This window comes from Podarcis melisellensis, assembly GCF_964234715.1.
Source record: "Podarcis melisellensis genome assembly, chromosome: 5".
Lineage (NCBI taxonomy): Eukaryota > Metazoa > Chordata > Lepidosauria > Squamata > Lacertidae > Podarcis > Podarcis melisellensis.
The window spans coordinates 46,697,410-46,720,040 of record NC_138537.1 but is presented as its reverse complement, the minus strand read 5'-3'; the positions used below and the strand labels follow the sequence as shown (position 1 = coordinate 46,720,040).

The 22,631-nt window shown below is 40.6% G+C and overlaps 1 protein-coding gene across 5 annotated transcripts in view; it reads left to right on the top strand.

Annotated features, from left to right (window-relative positions):
• SORCS1 (sortilin related VPS10 domain containing receptor 1) overlaps positions 1-22,631 on the top strand; it is a 368,116-nt gene that overhangs the window by 246,093 nt on the left and 99,392 nt on the right. For all 5 annotated transcript variants that reach the window (XM_081912031.1, XM_081912030.1, XM_081912028.1 and 2 more), the window contains exon 5: positions 4,275-4,348. In XM_081912031.1, coding sequence (XP_081768157.1) covers positions 4,275-4,348 — 74 coding nt within the window. The remainder of the gene's footprint in view (positions 1-4,274; positions 4,349-22,631) is intronic.

Genomic DNA, 22,631 nt, shown 5'->3' with positions numbered 1-22,631 from the left:
ATATCATGCTTGTCAATTTCCTAGGGTTCTCTTACTGATGACTGTTAAATGAGATAGCCTGATCTAGCCCAGCAGTTTGAGTATTTGGGGCTGCTGCTGCTTATGGTAGGGCTGATACCCGAGTCAGAGATTCATATACATTTGGGTGCAAAGGTAGTGCTAGATGAAGTTCTTTTTAATTTGTACTTGTATACATAGCATTTAGGATGAAGATGCATTGAGAAAGGAGAATCAAACTGCCACTATATTTAAGAAAAGAGAAGCATTTGAGAAAAGAGCATTGATTGAAGATACTTTTCCCTGAACATGTTTAATGATGATTGTAAAGGGACACCACAGGAAAACTAATTGCCGGGTTGTTAATCTTAGTACATTTTAAATGACTGTTTCTCCTCTAGATGGATATCTGAAGGTTTTATCGCTATCAGTGGTTTCCATGAGAAATAAATAAATAAGTTCCTAGGTAGCTAGGGAAATATATTGATACCTTCTGTGCTGTGTGACAAATTTCTTGGTACTATTTTAAGTGTTTGGATTTCCCCCTACATTCATTTGATTTTATACATTAATGAATCTTTCAACTATGGAGGTATCAAAGTTTGGTTTGGCAGAACTGCCAATTAGGTCAGGAAAGAGGAGGTAATAACAGAATATTTCTGGATCCTTAGATATGTGTACAGAAGGAATTTCATGGACAGATATTTCCTCTTCACTCCTCCCTCTATTAGCCACCTGGTTGCCCCAGAAAACCTCTACAGATAACCAGGAGACCCTCCTAAAAATGTGGGATGGTACCCAGGGATACTGCTGTGGGAGGACAGAACCATCTAGAATCAGACAGACACCTCCCCAATACCCTCTGGATAAGCTTTGCAGGGGCACAGGGGGCTGTACAGGGTGGAAGAAATGGGGAACTTGACTTCTATGAACTTCCTTCTAGATAGTTGCGCTGAATCAGGAGTGGGAAACGTGCAAATCTCCAGATGTTCCTGGCCTACAACTCCCATTATTTTTGTGCATTGGTCATGCTGGCTAGGACCGATGGGGTTTGGAATCTAACAACATTGGGATGGTCCTGCCCTAAGTACGGTACTGACTTAACTGAAATATTCCAGACAGGTGGAATCTCTAGCCTTTAACTCCACTGTCAGATTTTCTCACTGCAACAACTGTGTGTTGTGTGTGGTTGTCTGCAGATAAATTCTGATGCATGAACACCTGTTTGAATGTGAGGCCTCCATGAAAACTTGTGCAACCTCAGCATGCAAGTAAGTGGTTGTGCATGTGAATTTCTCTGCAAACAACTGTGTGCACACATTCTTGTTGCATGGAGAAGACACAGTGGTGTGGACAAGGGATAAAAGCACAACCCCTTCCCAAAGTCAGCATGGATATGCCCTACTTGAGAGTAACATGTAAATAGGACTTAGGACAACCCAGAATGCTATATGTTTACTAAAAACCAAAAAGCACATCCTACCCCTTCCTATTTGAGGAATTCTGTACCCATAATTGCTTCTTGACCTATGTAACCTGTTGCATATAGACAGATAGGCATATAGACCAGATTTATACTTGACTGTACATTATACTTTTTTCTTCTGTACTCATCCACAGCACAGAAAATGTACATCTTTTTCAGACCTCCCCTTCCCCACCTTACTTTGAGTACAGTGTGCCAATAAATCATGCATAAATCCCATGGAAATGAATGGGGGCTATGCAAGATCTTATACAGATCCTATTCACACCCTCCCCCAATTCATTATATATAAAATGTGGTGGAGGATTGTGTCCTTTGATCGATAACTTTCCCAGCAGAGAACACATCATGTCTTCATTCTGTACAGCTCATGAATAGTAAATGTTAAATAATAGTCGTCTATAGTGCTCATGGAGAGCAGAGTGTGCCGCATGCCAAGTGGGGATACAATTTACAGTCACTGAGAATCCAGGCCATATGTCTATCTGAAATACAAGTTTCTCCATAATATAGGAAAGAGAGTAGAAAAGGAAGAAATAAGACTATTCCCTAAGGAACAGGGAGATATGACCCTGACTTTTAATTCAGTTTCTGCTTGGTCTGAAATTCATTTTCTGTCCTTGGACAAGAATGAAAAGAAACTGATGATGATATCAAAATGTTGCTGTCTGCCAAAAAAAAATTCTCCACCAAATTGTAAGTGTTTTTAGCATCTGGTAAGCACATTATACAGTTTGATGCAGCAATGGGGATTTATCAATATTTAGGCTCTGGGTGGGGGGAAAGATTGTGTGAGGAGGAAGGATTTACATGAGCAAATACGTTGTATTAAGTAAAAGCTTCTGACAACAACAACAAAAGCAGCACTTCTGCCTATCAAGCAGCAATAGAATGGAATGGGAAGGGAAAAAGATGTCAATGTCCATTTTGGTGGAACAAAAGCCTGACTGACACCACTGTTTCTTACTTCCAGTCCACCTGTTCTCTCCCAATCCATAATGGCACTTCCCACATAGCAAACATTTGACAAAGCCCCCCAACTGAGAACACTATATTTAATTTACCTGGGTTGTTAGTTCAAGCCATATTTGTGATGCTTCAGTACTTACTAGATATAATTTGACATGCCACATTTTGTTTGATTGTCAATCCATTTATGTGAGTTATAGGCTTAAAAATGCCTAGCTTGAGGGGCATTTATATTTTGTGATCAATGTCATGTTTGTTGGTAACTCTCCTACCAAAATCTCACAAGGAAATTGGTAGACAAGTCCTATGGCCAAGCTGAGGTCTAGAAAAATGTCCATTGCTAACCTTTGCTTTCTCAATGTTACTTACACTTCCCCTCAAAAAGATCTCTGTCTGTCTGTCTGTCTGTCTGTCTGTCTGTCTGTCTCTGTCTCTGTCTCTCTCTCTCTCTGTCTCTCTCTCTCTCTCTCTCTCTCTCTCTCTCTCTCTCTCTGTGTGTGTGTGTGTGTGTGTGTGTGAAAGAGATCAGATCCATCCCACAGCAAGTACTCTAAAGAAGGGGAAGGAATCTGTTGCTACTGTATGTGCTATCTGTATATTGGAGGGTATATGAGAGAGAGAGCCTCCTGATGTATATTTTGCTCTAGAAGGCTTAGTTTGGCCAGAATATACATTTTCAGAGTTAATGCTAAATACATTCCCTTTGTCCCAGGTTTTTTAGACTTGTCAACCCATGTACTATCTGAATTCAAAGGGGCACATAGATTGTCGGATGTGAAATATATTGGCATTATTTTCAGCTCTCCTACCACACTACTAGGTCTAGGTGCAAAAGACAAGCACTGTTAAACCATCGACAATCAGAAATTATTGCAAATTATCTACAAGTCTAATCAGTAGATCTCAATCTATCATCTCCACACCTCTGTGGAGCCACCCATCTTGTGGCTTTATTTTTGGTGGTGATTGTGATAGACAACCAGAGCTACATTCGGCTTGTTTTAACATTGCTATATTTTTACATGTTTTATTTCCAGCATACTCTCATGAATATATTTTTACATGTTTTATTCCCAGGCACTCTCATGAATATGATGAGAAGTTTTAAGTATTTCTTCCCAGCCTGTATTTTCTGCCACTTTTACCAGATACAAACTAAGATCAAGATCTCCAGACTTTTCACCTATGAAGCTGACAAAGTTGTAGATTTGCCATTGTGGCAACACTATCAATTAGAGTGCAGTAATTATACGTTTGTTAGCATTGCCTACCACCTCTTCTGCGTTCTGCGTTTCAGGTGAAGCGTATGTTGAGATTTCTTTTCTTTGGGTTACATACTTAGCAGATGTGACAAGAGCGAACATGTTAAATGAGCTCACTTTCTGCTATAGCCCAGAATCCATTCTCAAAAACAGAAGCAAGAACAGCAAGGGTATTCCCTGGATAAATAGTGTCTAATATAGTTCACAGGTTTGGGATTCACTTCAGTGAGATTAATCTCCACCTTTGTTTGCCTTGCGCTCACTGCCTGCGTTTTCTCAGCTATGACAGCAAAGTATTCAGTACTGTCATTATCAGCTGTCACAACTGAGAAATCACTGAGGAGTGACAGTAACCTCAGCTGTGGTATGATCTCTTGATGAAGTGGAGAGGAAACTTGATAAAAGAAGACGGCTCACAAAACTAACCTGATGAGGTGTAATTTTCTCTCTGTTCAACATTTATTGTCATACTGTCAATGTACAATTAAACAAAGTCACTGGCAGAAGAAGAATAGATTGCATTTTTTCTTGATTTCTTTTTTTCTTTTTCTTTTTTTTAGTTATACAGTTCAGTGGAATTTGGAAGAAGATGGCTACTACTCCAGGAAAACGTAACACCAAACAGATTCTACTGGTAAGAGGCAAGCAATTTCATACCACACAGCTCCCAGAAAGCCACCTCTTCAGTGTTGGGTGATCTTTTTGAAGATTGGCAGGGTAATTTGATCAGTTTGATTTGTGGGTTTTGAGGTCTTGTGGTAAGGTCTTTAAATATTCTTAAAAATGAATATAACATTTAGTCTCCAGTATTGTATTGCATTGCATTGTACATTTGTGTAGTTCTCTTTATACCAATATTCATTTTATTAAGTCCCACAGCCATTTTCCTTCATGCCCTCTGATGATCACATGCACACTTGTAGGCCATTCTCTCAAAAACACTTTACATCTGAGTGAATTATTATTGTATTTAATATTGCTCTTCCTCCAAAGAATTCAGGGTGGAATCCATCCATTTTGTTTTCACAACCTCACTGTAAAATAGGCTAAGAGATTGTGATAGCCAATGCAGCCAGTGAACTACATAGCTAAATGGGAATTTGAGCCCTCCCCAACCCTAGTTTGACACATTTTCACTACACTAGACTGAATCTTGCTGGTTGGTAAACATGGCTAGAACTGACCTGACAATATATGCAGAACTTTTGAATAATTCATTGTCATGATCACAAAAGCATTCCATGCTAGCTTGTAGCTACTGTAACACAAGTACTAAGATGGGAGAGAAACAAGGCTGGGTGGCGACACCTTAGGAAAGACACCCTCTTTTTCTCCCACACAGGAAGGTATATCTCTTCTATGATTGAACCTGACATGTTGTCATCCTCTACACAGCATCTGTCCCTTTAAAATTATGGTTTGTTCCTATGTACTTTCCCCCTCTGACTTTATTGATAACTCTAACCCATAAATTAAGCAATTAAAATCCATACCATTATTCAAGCTAAGATTTCTTTGCTTATATCCCTGCTATAAATTGTATTGGGTCTTTCAGAAGCTCTTGCGATGAATATAGCTAGCTTGGAAAGCCCCTTTGGCAAGCCAGAAGGGCAGAACTTTAAATGGATAAACTTACTTCCAAGTTGTTAAAATCAGATTCCCCGCACTCTTAGAGTGAATAAGAGGTATCTTCAGAGCATTTGGTACTTCTTAGTAATACTCTAGATGGTAAGATCAAACCTATATTTTTTTAATATCAATCCGTATAATTTAACTGCCTTTTGACCCAGCCATTGCCCTCATTTAATTATCCCTTTGGCACTTTGGTTTATGAATACATGTTCATCTCAAAGCTTCTGTAGAGAAATCTGCAAAATACTACTGTTATGAAACCTATTGTCTTATTATTGCTGGGTTCCTCCCCCCTCCTGAAAATACTTATTTAAATGGTGTGGATGTGTGTAATATTCAGTGGAAAATTGTTTTCAAGTTCCAGTAGAAATCAATATCTTCATAAAAAAAGAAGAAAAGTAACAGTCCATTCCACATAGTGCCCTGATTTTTTAACTTCGACCTATTATATGAATTTCACCTATAGTTATTATTAAGAACTGGCTAGAGGTCTATTCTTCACTGAAATGTCCCATTTGAAACACAATTTTTCTTTATATGTGAACTTTCAGACAATTTGTGGTTAACGGATTATTCCAGAAATTTTCATGGGAAGATTCAGTCTTTGGGAAAAAGATAAAGTAACCATAAGGCCAGATTGTGTAAGCAAGAAAAGAAGTCATTTGCTTAGGGATTCAGGGAGGGGAGACAGTTTGTGGTCCAGATGGTTCAGTGCTATAAAAATGACAAACCTTGAATGTCATCTTTCATGCGGTGAGTGGAGGAGCATTCTGTAAATGGGAAGAGACAGAGAGATGGATGGGAAAGCAAATGGACATGAGGTCAGTACAAGGAAGTCATGAATCCATTGAGACGTGGAGGATGACATGCAGACGTGAATGTGAGGCCAATAGAGTGATTGTGTTTGAGGTGGGGGTCGACTTCATATGACCCTGCTTTGCGAGGCTAGAAATTGTGACATTGGGATACAGAATGATACTTACAGGATCCATGATACTTATTGATGCTAACTATTTGGAATGTTTTAGAAATGACTATATTGAACAAAACTATTTTGATTTATATTTATCTCAGGGGTAGAGCTACACATTACACCCAAGAACAAACTGCAGGTGCAAATGGAAACCCTGTTCTTTTTCACTCCTGGCATTGTGGAAGGTTACTTATTCCTTGCCCCTAGTTCATGTTATTGGCTGCCACTGATGGGGTTGAGGAAACAGTTGACATGATGCAAACAAGCATCCCTAGTTCACACAATGAATGATCCCCGTGTGATTGCATGGAGGCTGCTGTTATGTGAGAAGCATCCCACAGAAGCAAATGAAAAACCCCGACAAAGAGACTTGCAAATACTCATTTGTCTGTCATTCTCAGTTATTAAAAAATAGTCTCTAAGCAAGAATCAGGAAAGCTTTTGAAAACCGGAAAATTTCTTTTTAAAAAAAGAAATTGACCCCCCACCCCTGCCCCTTAGACCATCAGTATGCTACAAGTGACTAATTTAGGTTAATATGGACAGGCAAGCTCATTTTAAAAAACACAGTCTTATTTCCAGGTGCTGGCTACACGAGTAAATCTATGACTGAGTACCTTTTAAAACATCGATCCCTTTTGATGGACTGGGCTTTGATGTGTGTATTCAGGTAGAAGAAGCCAACCAAGATAGTGTGGAGTCCAGCATAGTATTTATCAGCAATTCAGACCTTTTCATCCCTATGGGCATCTGCTGGAGGCTGATGTAGAACTTGCCAATCAAAATGACAGTACAACAGCCCATCTGGGAAAAATCATCTGGCTGAGAACACACACACACACACACACACACACACACACACACACACCATGGCAGAGGAGTGGAACCGCTCAGGAAAAATAATGATTAAAAATGGATACTTCTCATAGCTTATCCATAGAGCAAGGATGTGCTGGCTGGCAGCTTCTGTGGAGCTCTGTGCAACTGGAAGTTAATGAAGCATTTTTATTTTCAAATGGATTTTGGAGTTGGAAGGAAGTCTGGGTCAAGGTTAGAGCCTCAGGGGGTAAGGGCTGATGTTCTACTGCTGATAGCTTTGAAGAGGCTGGTCTCTGAGGAGTTGGGGATAGATGGCCTACTGCCATACAGAGGCGAGTGAACGGCGCTTTTAGGTGCCAGAGCGCCTGCACAACAAAATGTTTGAATTTTCTGTAATTAAAAGATGATGGTGCCAGCACAACCGAAGGGGACTTTATATCTAAATGAACCAAGGCAGTGGTCCAGGCCTCCGGCATCTTGTGTGAGCAAGCCATAGCTGTTTGTGTAACATCTCTGCCTCCTGATGTGACCAGAGAAGCATATGCTCCATTTGGCATGTTGTTCTCCATTGGGATCCCAAAGTTATTGCATTGTATTTAGCAAAAAGTTCTTGTTAAAAACTCCTCCACTTCTTTTGCCTCTGGGATATCCATCCTACTTCCAGACACATTTTGCTGCAGGGTGCCACTTTGAAACTCTTACTGAATTCTGACTTTACATTTATATGAAACCAGGCCTAAAATCCACCATCAAGGAAATTGTGTCCTCCATCACGGAGAGAACGTGTTGTGGTGAGGTCACTCAAACTGCTCTGCTGTTGCTGGGGCAGGTACGATTGGATGGCCTCAACTCCCAATTGGTTGCCCCTTGGTTGTTGGGGAAGAAATTTGGCTCAGGGAGTTAGTGATTGGCAACTGAGGGGCTATTTATATCCCTGCACGTGTCGTTGAGCTTCTTCTTTTCGCTGCGTACAGAGGATCACCCACCCACCCTCCCTTCCTATGTTTAGGGGCTTATTGATCATGCTATGTCTGTCATGGGGTTGTCTGCTTTGGAGCAGAGACCTGGTAGGAATTTTGCCATAGGCTGATTGACTGGTGCCTTTTGGTTTTTGCCTACTGCATAGCAAATCATCACAACTTTGTAAGGTTGGCGGTTAGGTTCAATTGGTTGGTGGAGATGATGTGGTTGCCTGTGCCTGCCCCTCCAAATTGCTGCTGCAAGGGTATTCCATTAAAGGAATCTAGGGGCTCGCTTTGCTCTTGTCTGAACCCCTATCAAAGGGCTAGGGCCAAGCCAGAGCCCCTGGTAGCATTTGGGGTGAGGTTAGAGACTGGTGTTCAGCTCAGACTTCCCCCAGATTGTTTTCCCTTACTGACGTCTGCCAGAGTCCAGGCGTCAGTGCTGCCCTGCCAAGGTCAGGTGCAGCTAGTCGGGAACCAATGCCTAAGCAACCACTCACATGCTGTAATCCAGTGTTTCCCAACCTTGTGCCTCCAGATGTTTTTGGCCTACAACTCCCATCATCCCTAGCTAGCAAGACCAGTGGTCAGGGATGATGGGAATTGTAGTTCAAAAACAGCTGGAGGCCCAAGGTTGGGAAACACTGCTGTAATCAATAAAGTTGTGTCCAAAGTTATGCCAAAAACCTTAAACCATAATTCTGTGTCTATTGTTAATTATTTCAAGGGTGGTTTGGGAACCTTAACACGCAAATAGCTAGCCTATCCCAATTTCCATAGATGGTGAAATTTACCAGATAAAATCACAAAGAGAATGACTGTATCATATATTCCTAGCTCTTGTTTGTGATTAGGTTCATAGAAAGGAGAAAGAACATCATCACCCCATCCATAAATAAGAATCATTAGTCATAAACATGCACATATTGAGCACCTGTGAATCTCTACAGAGAGTTTTGCCCACCCGAGCCTGAAGTTATTGCATTCCTCTTCCATGTGGAGACAAAACAAATGGTAAAACTCACCCACTAGCTAAGATGAAGATGTATAATGAGGATAAGTAAATGGTTGAGAGGAAGTGAATGGAAAAATGACCCTCCATGGATTTCAGAAGTGGAGTGGTGCTCCCACCTTCCTTTGCTTATTATCCAAGATATTCACCACCTGGCTCTTTTTCCTTGACTCAGGTCTGTCCCTGATCAATGGCTCTTATCGGTGGAGGCACTGATCCTGCATGGTGCGGAGTGCTTCTTTGCAAGTGGGATTCACACCCTGCAAATGAGCACCCTACAGAATTTTCTCACCCCCTGGTCTTGGTAGAGAATATAGGGGCGAGAAGGAGATGTAACTTCTCTCCCCCACCCCACAGCCATATGTTGTTGTTGGTTTTACAAAATAAATATTACCCTGACACTCAGCTTATTCGATAATTGTTTAGATCTTTCCCGTACAAATGACACTGTGGGAAAGATCCTGCCCATGTAATTGTAGTATCCATAGGCAGCCATAGGGTGACCCTTCCCGAATCCCAAAATGGGTTTTGGCCTTCTAGGGGGACAGTGGACATGATTTTCACAGCTCGACATCTTCAAGAAAAATGCAGAGAGCAAAACCAACCCCTGTATATGGCGTTTATTGACCTGACTAAGGCTTTCAACACTGTAAATCGTAATGCCCTGTGGACTTCTGAAAATTGGCTGCCCAGACAAATTTGTAAACATCATTCAGCTCTTCCATGATAATATGACAGCAACAATTGCAGATAACAATGGCTCTCAAAGTGAACCATTCACAGTGGGATCAGGTGTTAAACAGGGTTGTGTTATTGCCCCAACTCTATTCATTATTTTCATTGCCACGATCCTGCACTTTGTTGAAGGGAAACTCCCCACCGGAGTAGAAATCATATATCGAACAGATGGAAAGCTCTTCAATCTGAGCAGGCTGAAAGCAAAGAGTAAGGTTACCGTAACTTCCGTCATAGAGCCTCAGTATGCTGATGACAACGTAGTGTGCGCACGCTCAGAGGATTACCTCCGAACCATCCTAAATATCTATGCAGAAGCTTACAAAAAGCTTGGCCTATCACTCAACATCCAAAAAACCAAAGTGCTGCACCAACAAGTACAAAATAACCGCTCTGCAGTGCCACAAATCCAACTCAATGATGTAATGTTGGAAAATGTCAATCAGTTATCTTTCCACAAGGGCCAACATTGAAGCCAAAATCCAGCATCATCGGAGCTCTGCGAGTATGGCTTTCTCCCGACTGAAGTGCAGGGTGTTTGAGGGCCGGGACATTCGCAGGGAAACCAAAATGCTTGTTTACAAAGCTATTCTACTACCAACCTTACTATATGCTTGTGAAACATGGACCACTTATAAACACCATCTCCAACTCCTCAAAAGATTCCATCAACGGTGTCTCCGAAAAATTTTACACATCACTTGGGAAGACAGATGAACTAATATCAGTGTACTGGAAGAAGCGAAGTGTTGAAGCAATGATTCTTCAACATCAGCTCCGTTGGACTGGTTATGTTGTGTGGATGCCTGATGATCGTCTTCCAAAGCAATTCCTCTATTCCGAACTTAAAAATGGAAAGCGTAATGCTGGTGGTCAACAAAAGAGGTTTAAAGATTGTCTCAAGGCAAATCTAAAAAAATGTAGTACAGTGGTACCTCGGGTTACATACGCTTCAGGTTACAGACACTTCAGGTTACAGACTCCACTAACCCAGAAATAGTACCTCGGGTTAATAACTTTGCTTCAGGATAAGAACAGAAATCGTGCAGCAGCGGCACAGCGGCAGCAGGAGGCCCCATTACCTAAAGTGGTGCTTCAGGTTAAGAACAGACCTCCAGAATGAATTAAGTACTAAACCTGAGGTATAAACACTGACAACTGTGAAACACTGGCCTGCGAGCGCTCCAGCTGGTGAACAGCCTTTACCAAAGGTGTTATGGGCTTCGAAGACACTTGAACTCAGGATGCAAGGGAGAAACCTGCTAGGAGGAAGGCACACTTGGCAAATCCACACTGTGATCAACTCCCGCCCGGAAATCAATGTCCCCACTGTGGAAGGATGTGTGGATCCAGAATTGGCCTCTACAGTCACTTATGGGCTCATTGTTAAAACCATGTTTATGGAAGACAATCTTACTTGGCTATGAGTGATCACCAAAGAAGAAGACCTGTGTTAGTCACAAATGTGCCTGGAAGCAGAATTGGCTGTGATTTAGTCCATGGGAAGCCAGAAGTAGATACAAGGTGGGTGGTTTGGGAGCAAGAATATGAAAAGTATGAGCTAGGACATGTTCAACTTTCAGCTCAGCCATTGACTCACTGAGGGGTACTACAGGCAAGCTAGTGTCTCTCAGCCTCAGTCCCATCCCATCTGTAATATCGGGATAATAACTCTAGCCTACTTTACAAGGTTGCTGTAAGAATTATGAAAATAAAATAATAATAATAATAATAATAATAATAATAATAATAATAATAATAATAATGCAATGTATATAAAATGGGTTGGGGATTTTGTAAAAGTGCTAAATAGATAGAACTAGTTATTACTGGTGCTGTTATTATTTTGACTACAAAGAGGAGCCCATAGCAAAATATAGCACAAATGCCAAGAATTGATGAAGCTATAACTAGCTCAGCAAATGTGAGGAATAATTTCAAGTTCTGTTTAAGCACTGACCTCTAGGACTGCTGAATGCATGGAAACAAGTGAAGCGTTACATGCTCATTGCAAAAGGAAAACAGTAGTTCTAAACCAAAATGTTCAACGTGTAAATGTTAAGAATGTTTCCAAAATTGCCTTTGACTACCGCAGTTTCTTTTCCTGTATCCTGAAATTCTACATAGGGTCTTGAATTTCCAAAAAAAACCAAGGTGGTACTCAAAGCACAAGATGTCTTCGTAGGGCATTTGCAGGATGTCAGCCTTTCACCTTTCAGCTCCCAAACATTTGACAACCCAAAATATAAATAAATTGCAGCTGTCAGCTATATGTAAATGTTAAAGTTTAGTTCTTACAACTGCTTAGGAATGAAATGTGACTCTTATTGATCCGAACTTTCAGTGAATAATTACCTTGCTGAAAAAACTGTTGTAATGATGAAATACCAGGTGCTGATGATCTTTATTGCCTGTTTGATTATGTGTCTTTAGAGCAAAGAAAAGTTTGACTCACTGGCACTTCTCTTCCATTGCTGTCTATGAGTTATAGACTTTTTCACACTCATAAAAATAAATATAATAGGTGGAAGACTCTACCTGACAAGAACTTTATTGAATTTCTTGGGCAAAGAAAATAAGTGACATGAAAAGGGAACCCAGTTTTTGAGAAATACAGCCAGAGTCTTGGAAAAAGGAGAACGGGAAGCAACAACAAATCTGCTTAGAAATGAAGAGCACAGTTTTGATTAGAGTAAGTCTTAAAGAACAAATAGGTTTAAGCTGCCCATTAATAAAGCTGCACTGGAGATCAGGGCAGTGTATAAATATTAGGAGTGCAGTTTTGAAATAGTCTTGCCAGAATGGTAGTGGCAAAACAAAAAAACACAAAACAAAACAAAACCCCAAAACCACCCTTATTAGTTGTTGTTGTTGTTGTTGTTGTTATTAAACAAGAGCTTGATAAATTTGAGCAGCAGTGCATGAACTAGAAGAAGAAGAAGAAGAGGAGGAGTTTGGATTCTATATCCCGCCCACTCCCTTTAAGGAGTCTCAAAGTGGCTAACATTCTCCTTTTCCTTCCTCCCCCACAACAAACACTCTGTGAGGTGAGTGGGGCTGAGAGACTTCAGAGAAGTGCGACTAGCAGCTGCACGTGGAGGAGCGGAGACGTGAACCCGGTTCCCCAGATTACGAGACTACCGCTCTTGACCACTACACCACACTGGCTCATGAAGATTTGTTGATGTAGTAGCCTACTGAGAATGTAAAAGCGAAGTTGCAGGCTTTGTTTTTCCCTCCAGGATTATCTGTATTAATGTTGCATATTTTATCCACTGTGACCAAGCAGCTACATTCAGTGCTTGCTTCTCTGTTGCAAAGGTTGCTTTGTTGTGAAGGCTGTAATATTTTTCTGCTGTAGTACTATTATACCATTTTTCCTGCTGGAGTAGGGTTGCCATATTTCAAACAGTGCAAATCCAGACATCATCATCATCATCATCATTTATTTATACCCCGCCCATCTGGCTGGGTTTCCCTAGCCACTCTGGGCGGCTTCCAACAAAATATTAAAATACAATAGTCCGTCAAACATTAAAAGCTTCCCTAAACAGTGCTGCCTTCTTCAGATGTCTTCTAAAAGTCTGGTAGTTGTTTTTCTCTTTTGACATGTGGTGGGAGGGCGTTCCACAGGGCGGGTGCCACTACCAAGAAGGTCCTGTGCCTGGTTCCCTGTAACTTGGCTTCTCGCAGCGAGGGAACGGCGCTGGGCCTCAGTGTCCAGGCAGAATGATGGTGGTGGACACACTCCTTCAGGTATACTGGACCGAGGCCATTTAGGGCTTTAAAGGTCAGCACCAACACTTTGAATTGTGCTCAGAAACATACCGGGAGCCAATGTCTTTCAAGACCGGTGTTATGTGGTCTCAGCGGCCGTTCCCAGTCACCAGTCTAGCTGCTGCATTCTGGATTAGTTGTAGTTTCCGGGTTACCTTCAAAGGTAGAAAGGTTGTTGAACTTTTTGGGGGAACCCAAAGTTGTTGAGCTTTTTTGGCAAAATCACATAAGAAATTGCTGTTTTTCAGCCGACATTTGCTGCCTTACACCCAGACTTCCCCAGACATTTGTACTGATTTCCACCCGGATATGTCCTGGTTTGGCATCTGTGTATCCCAATTCCTGGTGATTTTATTTACAGTGAATGTTTAACACCTATAAATTTAGGCACTCTATCAACAGCAGCAATAGCAAACTTACATTGAAATGTGTTTATGGCAGTGAAAATTCCTAGGACAGAACACTTTTCAGGGGTGATCTCAAAGATGAGAGGTGGTGGGGAAATCTGGATTATATTTATATCTTTTATAGAGAAAAATGAGGGGATTTTAGTTCAGTCCTGGTATTAACAACAGATTATTTCACTGATGTAGAAATACATGTATTTTACATATCTTATTCCTTATAATAGGCATGCGTATTTTGACCAACCAATATTTAGGAATCAGTTACTTTTTATGTGTTCCCTTTCAAAGTTAATGAATTTCCAGAGGAATGACCCTGCTAGCCTTTTGCAGCACATCAAAGAGTCTTGTTGCATGTGGAAACTGCCCCCCCATGTTTTCCATTGATTTTTAAAATTGACAAGAAGCAGCAGAATAAGACGGAATTTCTACTCTCCTTACTTGGAAACAAGCCCCATTGAATTCAGTGGAGTTTACTTCCCAGTAGACAAGGTTAGGATTGCATAGAGTCTGCTTCTATCAGCAAAACCACTTACACAAAGTAAAAAAGAGTTGAGGAAAAAATAAAAGCAGTGAATCACCTGATGGTACAGCTGCAATTATAAATCAATGAAAATGTAAATAATGTGCATTACAAAGTGATGTATGTATAATGCTGCCTGTTAGGAAAACAACAGACAAAACATTTGTTGTAGAGAACTAAGGCAAAAGGCATTCCTAGCAAGAGTCTGCACTCTGATGAGGGGTTAAAGGGGGACAGAAGGAAGCCCACCTGACAAGCCCTTCTGCCATCCTTACCTATAAGTCTGAATAATTCTTTGTGTGGATGTGTGGTGGTGTTCAGTAATGAGTAAAAGGCATACTCTTCCCCAGCGGTGGAGGAATATGGGGCAGGGCGATGGTGGTGTGAGCTGCCCATAGGGGTGGGGTACCTCCAGAGTCTGCCTGCTTCCTCCCACTCAGCTGCCCTACAGCTGGGGGGAGGCATCAGGCAGACTGTTTGGGCAGTGCAGAGCCTGCAGTGTGCCCAAGCCACCATGTATCTCCCAGGAGAGACACATGGCTCAGGCGTGCTGCAGGCCCCGCAGTGAGTGCCACCCAGCATTTCGTCACCTCTTCAGTGGTGACACCCAGGGTGAACTGCACCCACTGCACCCCCTTCCTCCGCTTCACATATTCAGAAGCACATTTCCTAACATGGGCTCAACCATGGAATTATAAACCATGGTATGGATTCCAGAATCTATCCCCACTGAGCACAAGTGCAGCTGTGGGCAGGGCACCATATTTTCCCCTGTGGGGTGATCAAACTTTGCTTTGCTTCTTTTGCCTCTTCACACAAGCAGAATGGTACAGATGTGGGTGGAAAGGAGTTCTTTGTTTCCTAATGGTAGAATGTAGTTTGCAGGTATGATAAGTGAGATTAAGAGAAACAAAATCTGTTGGAGAATTGTTATATTATATTTAAATGAGTGGTTACAAAATTGCAAATAAGATGATAATTTGCTTGGAAAAATTTATCAACGATGTAAGTGGGAGCGGGAGATGTGAGGAAGTCTAAAGAAGTTATGAAATTTTGTTAAAACAAAGCAATGCTGTTTATCATTTTTGTATTTCTTTTATTAAAAACTCCAATAAATATTTTTTTAAAAAAAGAATGTAGTTTGCAGGGGAAAATAACATAGCTCATAAGTGTCGGGCCTTATTAGCCATAAGCAAGATAATGAGAAAGTAGGATAGAATGGAAATATATCGCATAGCCAAAGGAAGAAAGGAGTTATGCAGTACTAGCAGAAGCTGAATGCATCGATGCAAGGTAAGTTTATGTGTTGAGGAACCTCAAGAACTTGAAATGTACCTGGCAAAATGTTAGTTTCCAGGGCATAAATTGTCCTAAACTGAGGCATGTATATTCTGTGCTGTTATTCTTTGGCTCTGATGTCCCGTTTGATGATGCTTTTGAGATACAGAAGGCTATTCCTCACAGCTGGAGGTAGGAGTAGCAGCTCACTCTCAATATTGCATTTATCTGATTCTGAGATAAAGCTTACCAGTTAGTTCAACACATCACACTAGTTGCTCTTGACACTTACTTTCTGAAATAAAAGAAGAAATGGGCATGGATCTATTTAAAAAAAAAATCCTGTCTCCGTTACATACTCATATAAAACAAAATAACTGTTGTACTTTTATTTCTGGGCCTCGACATAAATTCTTTTGAAGCTTTGAAGCCCTTATGGTGACTTGAAATGTTTGAAAGTGATTAAAATTTTAGGAAGCAACTTTGTAATAGAAGCTTTTGAGGGGGTCTTACATTTTTCATAGCATTATAACCGTTTTCTGCAAAGGCAGCCAGGAACATCAGTTTTCTATTCCCATTGGAATGACTCTGTCTTGAAATTCCACCCCCTGCCTCCACTAGTCTCTAACTCTCCCACCATTTGCTTTAAAATTCCAGCCAAACAATTCCATAAGTAAAACATGAAAGCCATAAGTAAAACATACAGGATATGTCACAGTGTAAATCTACATTAGGCATTTCTGCTAGTGGACTAGAGACCCTAGGAGCAATGGTGCGTACTCATGATAAAGACTGACAGTAAAAAAAAGGGTGAAGAAAAAAATATGGCTATGTTTAAACTATAAATCATGCATGAACAGTTTCAGACCCAGGTTATAAAGTTTTGGTGAGCAGAACTTTAGATGTATGCAATAATTGTAATCTTAATCTTGAAAATATTTTAAAAACCCATTTCCTGCAATTCCATGGTTTAAGGCAAAGTATATCTTGAGCTGTTTACGTTCTTAACCATGCTTCTGGATAACTTTTCAGATTATTGCCTTTTACTCACAAAGTAAAGTTTATTCATTTGGAAATGAGATGACCTACTTTATAATTATTTCTTTTTATTTATTAAATTTTTATACCACCCTATACCCACGGTTCTCGGGGTGGTTCATAGGATAAAATCACAATATAAAAACACAAAATACATAATCAAAATAAAAACAAAAATAACCCAATAACCCCCAAAAACACATTTTTAAGGGGCATATTGAGTAGGCAGAGCATGTTGCACACAGCTTGAGTTTGGGCCAATTGTTTTGTCTTGGCATAAGCTACCTCACAGGGTTACTTTGAGGATAAAAAATAGGAGAAGTATAATTATTATTTTTATTAATATCATTTTATTAAATTTCCATACCACTCTTCATTTGAAGATCACAAGAAAGTTTACAATATAAAAGCACAAAAATATACGGCATAATAACAAAAACAAAAGTCTACAAACACAGTTTTAAAGGCCTGAGAGCAGAGGAATATATTGGCTTGAATATGTAGTAAAGGTACCAGGTGAGCTTCCCTGGAGAGAGGATTCCACAGGCAGGGAGCAACTACAAAAAAGGCTGAGCTTCTCATGGAGGAGGTGCATGAAGAAGAGCCTCAGATGATTATTGCAGGCTCTGGATAGGCTAATATGGGGAGAGGCAATCCTTGAGGTATTGTGGTACTTAGCCATTCAAGGCTTTATAGGAAGAGAAGAGAAGAGAAGAGAAGAGAAGAGAAGAAGGAAAAGAAAAGAAAAGAAAAGAAAAGAAAAGAAAAGAAAAGAAAAAAGAAAAGAAAGCACTTTGAACTGGACCCGGAAACTAATTGGCAGCGAGTCCTGTCAGGGCAGGATCATTCCTGCTCCTTCAGAGAGAGTGTAGACCAAGCATGGCCAAACTTGGCCCAACAGCTGTTTTGGGACCACAATTCCCATCATCCCTGACCACTGGTCCTTTTAGCTAGGGATGATGGGAGTTGTAGTCCCAAAACACCTGGAGGGCCACATTTCGCCATGCTTGGTTTACACTCTCTCTGAGTGTAAATATTCTGCCGTCTTCCCAGTGCTTCCTGTCGATGTCTAGTATCTCAAGCCTTAAAAAACCCCACCTTCATATGCTCATATCTTGATGAAAGGAACACAGCAAGCATAGGACTATGAGAATTTGCACAGTATTTTTAAAACATACTTTTTTTGAAAAAAGTACATTTAAAAACCGCTGGAGCTATCCATCAGAGATTTGGTAGAGTTAATCATTTCTTTAAGGGTTAATGCCTTTTATAAACCCATCAAAAGCAGGCAACCTCCCATCCATCTAATCTAGGGAACCACGCATTAACTAGGTCTCAGAATTATCCAGATTGAGCTTCAGTTTGTTGGCTCTCATCCAATCCATTACTGAGGCAAAGCCCAGCACATCCATTGCAGATGTAAAGTAGAAGTAGAGCTGTGTAGCATCAGCATATTGCTGACAATGTAGTCCAAAACGCCAGATGACCCCACTCAGTGGTTTGAACTCTGAGCAACCCCTCATTGAAGCCTCCATGGGGCCAAAGAGCACTCCTCAAACATCACCCTCTGGAAGCAGAACCAAGCAGAACCGGAAACACCACAAAACCACCCACCTCTAACTAGGACCAAAGGATACCATGGTTGATGGTACTGAAAGCCACTGAGATGCCAAAGAGAATTAACCATGACACATTTTCACTGTGTCTCTCCCACCAGAGGCACTCCAAGCAGTTTCTGTGCCATTACTGGGCTTAAACCTAGATGGAAATGGATTTAGAGAATCAATTTCCTCCAAGAGTGCCAAGAGCAGGTAAGGGCCACCCCCTCTCTCAAGGAGGCATTAATTACCTCCCTGGCCCAACCATCTGTCCCCTCCCTGCTAGTTTTTTTTTCATCCAAGAGGAGCAAGGGTCCAAAGTGCAAGTGGTTGCCCTGACCAATCCAAGCACCTTGTCCACATCCTCAAGCCTTACTAAATGATACTCATCCAACATAACAGGACTAGAAAGTGCCCTGGACACCTCTCGGGAGTCATCTGCTGTACCACGTACCAAGCATTGGTTATCTTACGTACTAATAACCATCTAAGCCAATAAGTCTCAAGGTGATTTACACATCAGATAACTAAAAGTTAAAAACACAAAAACAACAGAGACATTTAAAACAAGGGTAAAAACCCTAACAAGTGGACACTTGTGACCAAGGCCCATTTACCCATCTGGGAATGCCTGTCGGAACAAACATCTCTTCAGTTGTTTCCAGAAAGTGCAGAAGTGAGCTCCTCTCATATCTTGAAAGGAGTGTGATTCTACAGAACAGGGGTGGCTATGCTTCATGGCCTTCCCTGCTCAGCTTACAAAAGATTGAAAAAAAACATAAAAACATTTTACATTCTTCTTCCTGGCAGGGCTCTAAAACACAGGCCTACAATTAGGTTTCACCAAATTCAATTGAAGGGGAGGGTGTGGGGGTAGACAGTCTGAAGACTGAATGTACTTAAGTGGACAGTGCACAGTTAATTCAACTTGCCTAGATATAACACGGTCGTGAAGCTTACTATTGATCTCAAATAAGTCACCATTTATCGGACTAAATTTTGTTATATTTTTGATATGAGAATAAAATAGGATATGCCCATGTGTGCCACCCTGAGTTCCATAGTAGACTAATGTCAAAAATAAAAAGCTACTTTAATTTGGAAATGAATTTCCTTTAAAAATAAATACATCTGCTAAATTTACACAGCTATTTCCCCTATATTATGTTGATGCTTTTTGGATACTTTGCAACTGAAACGGAAAGCGAGAGAATAAGATTATTTTATTATTTTGTCCTGCTGTTAGCTGCCTCCAGTAGTTTTATAATGGAAAGGTGGGGTTGCAAGCATTTTTCATGAATAAATGGAAGGATCCACATTGCTACAATTTTGGAAAGCTTGGTGACTTCTTTGCGCAAGACTGGCCAAGGACGAGTGCAATAGGAAAACTGTTTTTTGTGAATCTAAACTTCAAGGTGCAGCTCTTTTAGGGTATGGATAATATATCACCCAAGGTCTTTCTCAGTTATGGGAGGGAATAGCTTGCTCTGCTTCCACCTGAAAGAATCTCCTTCAGTTCACAACTTGGCACTGTATTGCCTTGGTAGATTTGAATACAAATCACGTCCTCCTCTGTCACGGTTCTTTATTTCTTCAGTGCTTCCTCTGTTATCTGCATCAGGACATTATGTGACTTTACAGCATTTATTAAGTAATACCGTCAACTGCTCTAAAGAGAGACAAAATGCCACCTGAAAGATAAACCAGTGACTTTTCAAAGTCTCTGAAAAGGGAAACATCTAAAGGGACAGGATTTGGTTTATGTTTTGTGATTCCAGCTTTACTTGACAGATATAACTTGCATGTAAATTGATTAATAATCTGCTTCTCCACCACCATTTGATAGTCTTTTGAAAACACACATGCACACAACCATATGAAAGTGTCAGACTAAATCCATTGCTGATTGAACAACTTTCTTTGAATGGTGGATTTTATATTCATTTTGACCCTGCTGTACGTAGACAGTGAACCATATTCTAGTTTGAGTTAAAGGGAAATTTCAGTTGGCCAAATTCTCTAAGTTAACACAGCATGCATGAAGTCACCATTCAATGCCTGCACAACCCAGAAATGAAAGCCCCTTTCAGACAAATTTGCAGGCGAAGGGAAAGGCTTCACAGTGCCAGACTCCCCTCCCAACTTAAGTGTTTTCATTTCAGAAATGAGCCAATGCACATATTCTGCTTTGGATCCAAATCAGAACCAGAAGAAATCAGGGGTGCTTCTTAGCTGGCTTGAAACAAAGAGGGAGGGAAATTATTTGTTTGCACTGTATAATCTGTTTTTTTTGGGGGGGAGGGTTGCGCCTTTCAGATGCCTAACTTTGTAAAAGATTTTGGCTGACTCTGGAGTCTTTTCCCAATAAGAAAGATGCCAAGAAGGGAGACTGACAGCAAGCCAGCATTGTAATTGGCAGGTCTCTCTGTCAGTGGAATAATGCCTGAAGTGCCTAAAACTCCTGGACCTATTTGTCTCCATAGTTTGGCAGGCTTCATCCCCCTCTGAAGCAGCTATCATATCTTCAAATTTCATCTCATAGAGTGAAATTTATTGGGTTTTCCTCCAGCAATCTTGAAGCAGCCCTTTCCTGTGGGGATGGCTACCCTTTTCAGATGCTCTGCTCCCTGTATTTGGGAAGCATCAACAGTAGCATGCTTCTGACATTTACTGAAAACACACCAGGTTGGGAAAAGACCCTGCTCTGGTATCAGTTTCTAAAAAGATAAAATTCAGAATGGATTCAACAACAACAATTGATCATAATATCCAGGGAAGCTCATATAATTTCTGAACCTGGGGTAGCTCAGTCAGATGAGCGTATGATTCTTAATCTCAGGGTGGTCAGTTTGGGCCCCACATTGGGCAGAAATGTTCCTGCATTTCAGGGGGTTAGACTAAATGGCCCTCATGGTTCCTTCTAATTCTACAATTCTATGAAATGCAATGGCCTTGGGCCTTTACAGGTGATATTTGCACCTGCTAAGGAAGAGCTGGTTTAATATAATCAAACCTTGCTTTGGTTGAAGCAGCTACCAAGTGGATCAGAATGTCCTGAATTGATTTGTAGTTCAAAATATTCTGCCAGCATCTTCCTGATGCTGCCTGCCCATGTCTAGTATCTCAAGCCTTAAAAAAAAAAAAACACCTTCGTATGCTTTTAAAATCTTGATGAAAGGAACACAGCAAACATAGGACTATGAGAATTTGCACAGTATTTCTAAAACATACTTTCTTTCTTTGGAAAAAGTAAATTTTAAAACCCCTGGAGCTACCCGTCAGAGATTTGGTAGAATTAATCATTTCTTTAAGGGTTAATATCTCCAATTGTCAGGTCCAGTGCTTTTTTTCTAAAAAAAAAAAAATGTTCAGGGGTACTCTCATTTTCCTACTTATATTGATATACTGCCCCTCAATGAGGCCAGACTTAGATTCAGAAAATGTTTAGGGGTATGTGTACCCCCAGAAAAAAGCACTGGTTAGATCTGTGTGAAGGAACAGAAAAGTTAGGGCCATTTTAGTTTCATAATGTCAATGGGGTTTCCAGAGATTTGCATTTTCTGTTTTCATCCAGATTCAAATATGAGGTAGGTCAGAGTGGTCCAGACTGGATCAGGTCCAATTTAGATTTACAAACTGGGGGCACAAATCAGATCAGGGGGTCAATGCACAGCCCTAACATCCATCCCACAAAATGTGCATTGAAAGCTCTACCATAGGATAGCAGTATATCTACTCCCTTGATAGTTTGGCTGTCAAATACACAGTTTCTACCATTAAAAAATGAACGTTTATTTAGAGAAAGAAAGGGCAGCACTGATTTATAAGAAAATATGCCCTGTCTTCCAGAGCTGAACCAAACAGAATGATTTCTCGACTTAGGGTTAACCATGAAAGCACTAGTTAGTGAATCACCTTGCTTGGTCACATAATTTATGTACTGTATTTTTACAAGTGTATTTGACTAAAATCTGGCTGATGAGCAAAGGTCTGAAATTACTTTTCTGTGCTATTCATTTAAACAAAACAGTTACTATTATTAATCTCCTCAGAATATTACCCACATTTGAATGCTCTAACATGTATTTTAACGATTTTGTTTAATAATGGTATAACACCTACATGATTAATTCAAGTAAAACCTTTGAGTCAGTCCAAATCTTTCA